The sequence below is a fragment of the Sturnira hondurensis genome, unplaced genomic scaffold (assembly GCF_014824575.4).
Source record: "Sturnira hondurensis isolate 20B ecotype Veracruz unplaced genomic scaffold, ASM1482457v3 Scaffold0018728, whole genome shotgun sequence".
Lineage (NCBI taxonomy): Eukaryota > Metazoa > Chordata > Mammalia > Chiroptera > Phyllostomidae > Sturnira > Sturnira hondurensis.
Window position 1 is genome coordinate 14,532,417 of NW_028091359.1, and position 11,219 is coordinate 14,543,635.

The 11,219-nt window shown below is 43.3% G+C and overlaps 1 protein-coding gene across 1 annotated transcript; it reads left to right on the forward strand.

Annotated features, from left to right (window-relative positions):
- Positions 1–202: 202 nt before the first annotated feature.
- CUNH17orf75 (chromosome unknown C17orf75 homolog) lies at positions 203–10,798 on the forward strand. The gene is made up of 10 exons (XM_037069937.1): positions 203–601; positions 1,278–1,358; positions 3,165–3,290; positions 4,150–4,293; positions 4,538–4,595; positions 5,723–5,842; positions 6,919–6,983; positions 7,128–7,264; positions 8,065–8,168; positions 8,709–10,798. The coding sequence occupies exons 1-10, from the start codon at positions 462–464 to the stop codon at positions 8,922–8,924; spliced, it is 1,191 nt and encodes a 396-aa protein (XP_036925832.1). The 5' UTR covers positions 203–461; the 3' UTR covers positions 8,925–10,798.
- The last annotated feature ends 421 nt before the right edge of the window (positions 10,799–11,219 follow it).

The window sequence follows — 11,219 nt, forward strand, 5'->3', positions numbered from 1 at the left end:
TCCTGTATGGCTTCTAAGTATTTCATTTAGAAAGGTCTTCAAGCATTTAAAAAATTCTCCCGTTTTTACTTTTTTCTTAAGGGGCTTCATTTTTTTTTTTTAAATCTTTGATCACAATGGTGCATGTGACTGACTGTGTTTGCAGGCGTGAAAGTAGGTAGGAGAGCAGCTTTATCTTTTCCATGTGCCTAGCTGAAAGTCTTTCAGACGCAGAGAGAGGAGAGAAAAAGGAGTTAAACCAGAACTGCTAGACGTTGTTGCGAAAAGGTAATTTAGTAAGCCCGCTAGCCGCTGCGGGGAGAAAAGCTGTTCCAGGTCAGCTTCCTCGCCTCCAAACCCAGGGAAACCAGCGGAACGCAGGTGCACGAGGGTCAGGGGCTGGACGAGACCGGCCAGAGAGGACTGTACGGCAGCGGGGGAGCGGTTTGCAGGAGACACAGGGCCTCCCGGAGGCCGCCGCGATGCTCCCCTCCTTGCAGGAATCACTGGATGGGGAAGAAAAGGAGCTGGAGAGCAGCGAGGAGGGTGGCTCCGCCGAGGAGCGGAGAGTCGAGCCGCCGCCCAGCAGTCATTACTGTCTCTACAGTTACCGCGGAAGCAGGTTCAGCGTCTGGCGGCTACTGTGGCCCCGCCCCGGCCCCGCCACGCACCCGCCGCCCGGCGCCTGGGCGCCGCTGGGACGCCATCTTCTCTCTCAGCCGCGGGCTTGGGCCCGCAGCGCCTGCACGCTTCGCGCTCTTCTTTCGGGCCCCCGTTCGGGTTCTAGGCCTAGCGCTCGAAAGCCTCTGCGTTCCAACCAGCCCTATCATTTCCTCAGCCCCTTATCATCCTCATCCTTTGTTCAACCCAGTGCCTTGCATGTTCAGTAATGTCAGTTTCCACCCCTAGTCCTTCCTGTCATAATCTCCCCACTTCCTCCCCTTTCCCCCACAGCCTCCTCACCCCTCGGCCCCACCCTCTGGTTATCCTCCGTCCGTGCTGCCTGTTTTCTTTCTGCCCGGCCGACTTTCCTGGGGCTCTCTTGGCCTTTGACTTTTAGAGGAACCGTCTTTGACTCGTCTGGATATTTAATGGCCTTTCCTCCATCCCATATGTGGCTAGAGAGAGAAAGGGGCTTTGTATCAGAGCCCCTTGTATTATGGGTTTTCCCTCTCGTGAAGATAGGCACTTCTCCCTTGCAGCATTTTAATTGTTAGTCCCTACCCTGTTGGCTGGACGCCCCCTGTATTCCGTCTGAGTTAGAGCCCATAACTGATACTGCTTTTGTGGTGTTGTAGATTGGCACCGCAGCGAGGGGACAGTGATGGTGGAAGCCCAAGGGGCACTAATGCAGAAACTCCCTCTGGTGATGATTTCAGGTAAAAACAGCTTGAGCATAACTCATGCCTGAGCTTTTAGCTTTGGTGCTTTGGCCTGTAGATGTCAGTGGGTATCCTTTCTTCACTCAGCTATCCCAGAGTCGAGCCATCGAGCCCACCTATTTCCTAGGAACTTCATCTTGATGTCTTCATTAGCTCATTCATTCAAGGCCAGGATAGATTCAAATACTGATAATGCCCTGGGTAATTAGGCAGAGACAGTTCTAAGTTTTTATGTTTTTTTAAAGATTTTATTTTTAGAGCAAGGGGAAGGGAAGGAGAAGGAGAAGCAGGGAAACATCATTGTGTGGTTGCTTCTCAGGTGCCCTCCACTGGGGACCTGGTCCACAACCCAGGCATGTGCCCTGACTGGGAATCAAACTGGGTACCTTTGGTTCGCAGGCCGGCACTCAGTCCACTGAGCTACACCAGCCAGGGCTGGCACAGGGTAGACATTTAATACATGTTTATTAAGTGAATGAATGAACCTTAACACTTGATGCAAAGTAGAGGTACTTACTGATAAATATAAGACTGAAATTATATGGTGCCAGGGACCTGCTTCAGAATAAATCTGGAAGGTGGAAGGATACAGACCAACATGGGGTACAGATGAAATGACTGAATGACTGAAGGAATGTGGACAGACAATTCATTCACATCCAAAATGTGAGATTGGCTATGAACTAACAATTGTTAAAACTGGGTGGTGAGTATATGCAAGTTCATTATACTATTCTCTCTGTTTGTATGTTTGAAATTATCCACAACATAAAACAAAAGGCCTTGAGAAGTATTGGGTTCATATTCTCTGTTGTGAAGTTTGGTGATAGAAGACCTTTTCTTCTTGCATTTTCAAATTATAAGCTGTTTATATTCTAATCTAAACCAAACTAAAATTTTTACTTCTAGTTCATCAACAGTTGCTAAGCTAGAGTGTTTATGCATGGGTAAGAGGTAGATGGAGGATAGAGGAAAAAAGAGGAGGTGTAAAATAGTGACCTAGGAAAGTAGGAGAGTGAGTGAACCAGGAAATGTAATTATAACTGGGCCCACTTGAGGCTAATGATCATGAATTTAAAATGAGATTAGACACTGAATGTTTTTGTCCAACCAGATTCACTGCATAGATGCACGTGCAGAGTAGATAGAGCTCTGGACTCATTAGGGCTGAAGTTTTGCTAAGCAAGTATAGTGAGGTGAATATAACAAAGGGTTGAACGAGAATGTGTGCCGGGCCCTGGCTGGTAAGGCTCAGTTGGCTGGGCATCTTCCCACAAGCTGAAAGGTAGTGGGTTCAATTCCCAGTCAGGGCACATGCCTAGTTGTGGGTTCGATCCCTGGTCTGGGTACTTACAGAAGGCAGCCAATCAGTGTTTCTCTATCTCATTGATGTTTTCCTCTTTTTCTCCCGCCCTTCCCCTAAAAAAGAGAGAGAGAGAGAATGTGTGCAGGGATCTGATTATAATGACTGACCGCGGAATGTAAGCTGGGGAAGGAGGAAAGAACTGAGATGGGAAACTTGAGAGATGATGAAAAAATGGTAAGGCCAGTGGATTGGGGGTCCCTATGGAGTCATAAGAGTAGAGGGAATGAGCTGGAAGGGTAGTATAATTTTACACCGTTTGATGAGATAGCTCATACTTGGTGACATGCACTCCTAGAAGCCTCACCAATGGGAGTAAGATAGAAGGTTTTTTTCCAAGTCCTTAAAAGGACTCTGGCTTTCAGTAATAACCTGTCTGACTTACGGGGTGTGAGTGCAGGAGTCCACTGGTAAGGAGTGTGTGCCTTTCATTTTTAAAGCCTCTCCTTGGTTGATACTAATCTACCATTGGAAGTGGAGCCAGAGTTACGCAGTTTCATTGCTAAGCGTCTTTCTAAGGGAGCAGTCTTTGAAGGACTGGGTAATGTTGCATCTGTGGAGCTGAGGTAAGTGTAAAATGTGCTGTGTCCTGAGTTTTTATTTCTGAGCTAAATATGAGAAGTGATGAGAAACTCCAAAAGATCAGCACCCACTAGACCTACAAAATTCATCTTTGTTTACTGCCGCCCCGAGCACTGGGCCCTACACATCAACATTTGTGGAGTGGAATTCATGGAATGCCAGAGACTTTGCCTCCTAAGTATGCTTATTTAGTCTTGTACTTCAAAGTAAAGAATTATTTACCAAAACTAAAGTCATATACTGCATAGTTTGTAGAGTGCTTTCACAAAGTTTGATGCCATTTCCCTTCTGAAGGGGTGACAGAGCGGATACGCACACATTTTCAGATGAGGAAATAAACTCAGAGAAGTTCAGGTCACAAGGCTGTTCACATCCAATGGGCGTCCTCAGTTGCATTCAGCCGTCTTCCCATCACACCCCTTGATTGTAGTTCATTCAGGCCATGATATTGGCATCAACTCCCCTCATGAGCACAAGGCCACAGGTCAAAGATAAGGCCACAGGATAAGCCTGTCACCCCTGCCTGGAGCTTCAGTGATTCGTGAAGTTTAGGGGAGGGAGATAACACGTTTTTATATTCATGTAAACATAAATGTAGTTATGAGCAAGAGTGAAATTTGCATGAATTTTTCATACAGAACAGGTGAGCCCCAAGAAATTTAGCTTAAGCCCATCAGGGTATACATTCATTTTCCTCTGCTGTTACAAGTAAACCAAGGAGAAGTCTGGAAAGTTCTGACCTAGTTAGCAACATAGTATTGCCAGATGAAGGGGGTTCAGGGGAGCCCACAAAATTAGATGCATGAGTTATTGGGCTAATACATTGTACCTTTTCTTTTCCAGAGTTCCAGGTTACCGGGTTGGTTGTTACTACTGCCTTTTCCAACAAGAAAAAGTGCTTCCTGAAACAGCAACAGTGGACTCTGAACAGAACCCTTCTGAGTACGTGGTCTGTTTTTTAGGAGGGTCTGAAAAAGGACTTGAGCTATATCCTTTTTTTGGTCTTTGAGGAGATCAGGAAGGAAATTATGGGGAGGCAAGTGGAAGGTTATTACTACCCAACTCCAAGAAGCTTTCCTACCCCTGTGTGTTTACTTGAATTTCACACCGTCCTACGACCAGCTTGTCTTGGCTTGTTTTAATTACAGTTTGTGTTATTTGCAAGATTTTCTATTTCTTGTTGAGAGCTAAAACACTGTCTTGACTCATCCTTTATTCCTTAAGAGCACACTTTCAGGCTTGAATTGGACAAATACATCCAAGAGCTGAAAAACAGCATGAGCAGTGAGGTAAGATGATTGATTTGTTAGTTTTTTGAGACTGTAATGGTTAACTGCTATAACTGCTGTACTTGTCAGATCACACAGGTAGGAACCGTAACCCCTAAAGTCTAAAAACGTGCTACTTTGAGGGCTAGTTGAAAGGTTCTTAGTAAGGGAAGTAGGGAACGTAGACCTGCAAGTGCTCTAGATTTACAAGACGGCTTCTGATGTTTCGTATCTGTGAGACGTTCAACCAGTTAAAGTCAGTGTTGTATGGTAGGTAGCATGCCCAGTGAGGAAGAGGATGCTCTGCTCCTGCCTTCTAGGCACATAAGGTTTATGTTATGGTCAGAACTGATGGTCCACCAAACCTCTGGCACTGAGACATGCTATGCAGTGGTATGAGTGTCCTTGAACTCCACATTAGAGATTTTTAGAGATACTCCACTTCTCACTCATTGACCTTTCATGTGTTTGGTGTACACATATCCATTAACTTATCCATACCTTTCTAAAACTATACATTCAGCTTGTAGCAGTTTTTAAAGTCATAACTCTTACAAACGTACTACCCATTAATAACTCATGCACTTACAAGATCCTGCAGGAAAGCCCAGGAGCGAGCCAGGGAACCGAGTCAAGGGGGATCTGCTCTCCCAGACTGGAGCTATTCCACCGAGTCCCCAGAGAGCGGCAGAGTGGGGAAGCCAGGGGTGCTCGTGGCAGCATGGGCGACAACTGGAATGGGCTTGACTGTTTGGATGAGTTAACTTGTATCCTTCCCTATTCACATTTTGGATGTGAATGAACTGTCTGCCCACATTCCTTCAGTCATTCAGCCACTGCAGGTGCTGGGGAGAGAGGATCACCAGGAGTGTCCCCACTGAGCAGTGTCCCCAGTGCACTGCAGAGACATGGGCATGTAGTGTGCTCCTCCCCGTGAGGAAAGAGCGCAGATCCCTATTCTGGCTTTCGTTTTATACAGCGCGTTTCTTAGTTTTATATCACAATCCCTTCTTTATTTTTTGAGGTGAGGATATTTGTGTACAGAGGTATCTGTCCAGCTCTTTTCGCTGTGGGGTATCATGAGAAAAATGTTAAGTCCACTAAGGTGAAGGCTTACATTGAAGGAATGACATTCTCTCATGATCTAGGAGAAGGGCCTGGAGAATCACATAAAGTCCTACCTGAGCAACTGGTTTGAGGATGTTGTGTGCCCAATCCAGAGGGTGGTTCTTCTCTTCCAGGAGAAGCTTACCTTTTTGCTACATGCTGTAAGTACTGCCCAAACAAAAAGCAGTTCTTTAATTGAGAATCACTTGAGCAAAGTTTGGTTTAGTTAAACACTTATTTGTATTCTTTAACATTACTTTTCCCTACTAAAGGAAAAGTAGGGATTCATTCAAACTATGCTTGCAAATACTCCATTTACTCAGATATAGAAAGTTACCCTCCTACAGGGGGAATTGCAAGTAGCGAGTCTTCCTAAAAGAGTAAAACATTTTAAAATAATTACTTTTAACACTGGCTGGTGTGGCTTAGTGGATTGAGTGCCCGCCTGCAAACGGAAAGGTTACCAGTTCGATTCCCAGTCAAGGCACATGTCTAGGTTGCAGGCCAGGTCCCCAGCTGGGGTCGTGCAAGAGGCAACAATTGATGTATTTCTTGCACATCAATGTTTCTTTCCCTCTCTTTCTCCTTCCCTCCCCCTCTAAAAATAAAATAAAATCTTTTTTAAAAGATTTTATTTATTTTTATTTTTAGACAGAGGGGAAAGGAGGGAGAAAGAGAGACAGAAACATCAATGTGTGGCTGCCTCTCATGTGGCCCCCACTGGGGACCTGGCCCGCAACCCAGGCATGTGCCTTGATGGGGAATTGAACCGGGGACCCTTTGGTTAGCAGCCCGCGCTCGATCCACTGAGCTATACCAGCCAGGGCAAAATAAAATCTTTAAATAAGATAAAATACTACTTTTTGAAATGATCTGGGAGAGGTATAATTTCCAAAATAATTTGAGGGAAAAAATCTAAAGTGTTTTAACAATATAAAAATGTCGAGGTAAAAAAAATTAAAGTTTGCTAAAATATCCAGATCTCAGGGAAGGCTTGAATAAATGGCCAGGTTTTTCATTAAAACTTGCTGTGGGAGATGCAGCTGAGACTAGACGGTCCCATGAGACGAGGTGGGAAACCCGAGGTTCAGACTGTTCTCCAGCAGCAGCTAGCAAGGCCCTGGGGAGTTCCTGAGTGGTCTGGGGGAAGGTGATGACTAGTTACAAGTAGCTGCTCAGTGCTCAGCAGGGAAACCTGGAACACGTGTATCAATTGGCCTTTATTTTTCTCTCCTAGGCTCTGAGTTATACTCCTGTTGAGGTTAGAGAATCAGATGAAAAAACAAAGAGAGACATTAACAGGTAAAGAATCGTTCTGCAAAGAGAGAAACTTTTATGCAGCAAGCCTGACATTTATGTTTAAAACTCCCTAGTGCAGGATGAATTTGCTTTCTCCCTCTCATCCTGCAATATACTGTTTGTGGAAAAGGACTGTGTGTGTGGCAGGTTTCTGAGTGTGGCCAGTCTTCAAGGCCTTATTCACGAAGGCACCATGACGTCTCTGTGCATGGCCATGACGGAGGAGCAGCGTGAGTCAGTGGTCATCGACTGCAGTGGCTCCGAGCCTCAGTTCTACAATGCAGGTGAGTCACAGCCTCTGAAGCAGCCGTCCTGCGGCTCTTGGGAGTCTGTCTTCGTTTTTGTATTCTGAACAAATGGTATAAACTTATCCTTCCGGCCCCAGACTCACTGCAAACGATAGCGGTTCTAAAAACATGAAAAATCACATCATGCCTAGCAATTCCACTCCGAAGTATATAGAAGAACTCTTGTATATTTATGTAAGGAGACAAATACAGAAGTGCTCATAAAGGCCTTGTTTGGAATAGCAAAGAATTGGAAGCAACTTAAGCGCTCCCATTAACTGGAAAATATTCTCATAAACTGCTGTATTCCTGCAGTGAAATACAATATATGTAGTGAAAATGTATGAACTAGAGCTACATGTCTCCATATGGCTCACAAACATACTAGTGAAACAGCCATTAAAGAAAACTACATAGTTTTGACGTATGCAAAGTAATACTGTGGAGGGCTTAGAGATAAGAAGGTATGTGGCAAGAGTTTAAAGAAATACGTGGGAGTGATCATCTTTTCTGATGGGAAAGGAGGGGAAGGCAGTTGGGAAGCAGCACGTGGGGCTTCAGCCGTTTTGGTATTTTCAGCCAGGTGGTGAGCACACTACTTTCTTGGACCGCTGCACAAGTCTTAAATAATTCATTGTAAGTGTGTATTTGTACACAAGTACTAAATCCCTATGTTGTACACTTGAAATTAATGTCATGTAATGTGTCAATTATACCTCAGTTTAAAATGAATAGAAAAAGATGTCTGTGCTATATAGGATTTCATTTTTATTTAATATTTCTGAAATATTTTATAGGAAGCAACCGATTTTGTGAGGATTGGATGCAGGCTTTTTTGAATGGTTCTGAAGGTGGTAATCCTTTTCTTTTTCGACAAGTACTGGAGAACTTTAAACTAAAGGTAATTAATTGTCTGTGCACCAAACACCACATACAACTTTTGTCTGAATTTTAATTAGTATCAGTGACAGAATAACAAATCTGCTTTATAGCTGTGTTGATTGTTTAAACAGGACGTTCTCAAAACTAGACCCCTCAGGAGGCATTTACTCTATGCTTTTTGGTGGCTTCTGCAGACATGTCATTGCATTTCCAGTTAGCTGGATTGGCTGCCTGCTTCTGTCTCAGGGATCTCGACCTTGTGATTTGTGGCATATCTCAGTTGGAAAGCACGCACCAAAAAGTGGGTTAGAGCCTGAGAGCTCGAATTGCTAGTGGGGAGGAGTGTTGTCACCTTCTTTAGGAGATTTTTAAAGTTTTTACTTTATATGAGATTTTCTTCTTCCAAGGGCCCAACATATGAATGATGAAAATGAGGGAAATATTAAAAATAAAAAGCAAACATCTCAGCAACATATGTATTGAGCTGGATAGGAAATATTTTTTCAGGTTCCATTATCATCTCACCAAACACATATCTAACTGGGTAATTTTTTTCTAGGCCATACAAGATACAAATAACTTGAAGAGATTTATCCGACAGGCGGAAATGAACCATTACGCTTTGTTTAAATGTTACATGTTCCTAAAGAACTGTGGGAGCGGGGATGTCCTTCTGAAGATCGTTAAAGTAGAGCACGAGGAGATGCCCGAAGCCAAAAATGTGGTGACTGTCCTCGAAGAATTTATGGAAGAAGCTCCTGCCCAAAGTTTCTGATCGTACTTTGGGAGAACTGTATTGTGAAGTTGTAGATTCCAGGGCTGGTGTTTGACATTACCATGGTTATAAGTTGTCATAGGATTGCTATTTAAGATGATTTGAAATACATCCTAGAGTTTTTCATTTTGTACTTTTAAAATTTAACTGAATTAGGCATATGAAAATCTGAGGACTATCTCGAGTCCAGGCAGATATATATTAAGAGTTGCGGAATTTTAGAACATGGCTGCTCCCATAAATTCTAGACTTCAGGGAGCTGTTGCTTAAACAACTACAGAGGCGATTTAGTGGCTTCTCTCAGGAGTTTGCTGCAGCATTTGGTGACCTTTGCTCTCAGAAAAGTCCTGATACTTCTTTCTCAAAGTGTACTCCTAGTCCAAGGACAGCTCAGCACCACACCGCCATCTCAGAGACAGACCTGTGCATCCTGTGAGTGCTCAATAGACTGATAAGGGCATGGGTGACGAGCCAGCTTCTAAGTCGATGTGTACATAAATCATGAGTGTTTAAGAAAACAGATGAGCTTTACAGCTACATGCACCAGCTTTAGGATAAAACATTCTCTCTGATGGAGAGCCACTGGAGAGGTGGCCCCCATCACTTCTCGTCTCTTCCTTTGTTCACAAGTATTAGCTAAGAGCCTGTGTTTTCTTTTACATGAAAATGGTGGAGTTTTTAAAGTGTTGAAAAGGAAAAAACAAAGTACATGCATTTTACAAGCAAATAATAACAGAACACAATCACATTGTTCCTATCAGAGTCACTCATTGCTCTTAGTGTTTTGTACTTGGTTTACAAGCCTCATATTGTGACGCTCTGAACCAGCTGGAAGTGCCCTCAGCTTGAGGCGTTTCAGACTCCTATGGGAGACAGTGTAGCCACACACAGGACTGCCGTCTGTGCTGCACGGCCTTTAATAAATCCATTTGATAATGATTCTTGTTTAGAAGATCAGAAGTCTTCTGTTCTCTCTGCCCTCAGGATGCTTGGAGGAACAGGGGTTCATAAAAATCCTCTCCTAAACTCATAAATTCACATTAAGTGCTGAGTTTTCACTTTCATAATGACTGGCAGTGGCCTGCTTTGTCTTCTCCAGAAGTCAGGGGCCATGACTCACCAAGCCATTTCTTTTCTTTTAATGAGAAATACAATTCAGGGTCTTCATGAAGGCTTTCATATGGTTTTAAACTTTAATAACTTGGATTGTAGGCAGTGCTGAAAAAAGATCCAAGTGGCATTAAATTCAAAATGACTGTGGGATGTAAGCAATTTTATGGCACTTCTCTTGAATCCAACTTTTTCTAATGTACTGGTTGCCCACTTGGAAATTAATTTTTTAAATAACACTAAGAGATCAACATTTTGAGTCTGGAAAACATTTTTCATTTTCAAATCCACAAGTCATTCAAGAGTTCATGTTGTAAATGGCATTTAAAAGCAAATGTATTGCCTGCTTTGAGTCATTTATTAATATAGTCAAGGTATAATGATCTATTCTTTATGCGTACTTTCATATATATTGTGCAATGTAAGCACACTACATACACAATTGTGTTCAAAACAGTCTTATTTTAAAAGTCTGTGACAAACTGTATATCACTACTGTAGACAAGGAAAACGGTGACAGGGAATCAGATGTCCTGCTGGCCACGAGATGTTCAAAGAGCTTGTGACCAGAAACCGGTACTGTATTCGAATCTTAATAAGCTAATGTATTAACTTTTAGTTTTAGGAAGGGTTTGCTCAATGTGGAATACATGTAGGTGTGTGCTGCACACATAGGAAATGTATGTCATGTATCAAAAATGGTTTCAGTTTATCTGTAATCACATTTGTAATAATAATAATAAAAACAGCTTTTCACCAACACAGTCATTTTTATTTAATGAGCTCAGTCTCAGGTCTGACATTTTATTAATTCACACGTTTATGAGGAAATTATAATTGTTATGCTAAGGAATTTGTTGAAGAAAATCAAATCACCTGCCGGAATACATCTTTCTGCATCTACAAGAGGCCTCGGGCAGGGTGTAGGAGCCATTTCCACCACAATGTTTTATTCACTGTCCTGTCGAAGTACACCTATAGAACTCAGTGACCCAGGTCACTTCCTTTTACTCCCATTCATTAGTAACCAGGACAGAAGGCCCGTCCTTTGCCAGAGGATCCCTTGTACCAGGTGCCAGAAAAGTCTGCGGGCTTCTTGGAAGTGCAGTTCAGTTACCAGGACTAGGACTTCCCTAACCGTGTGCCTGCTCAGTCGTGGACACCCTGCTGGCTTCCGCCGTTGCA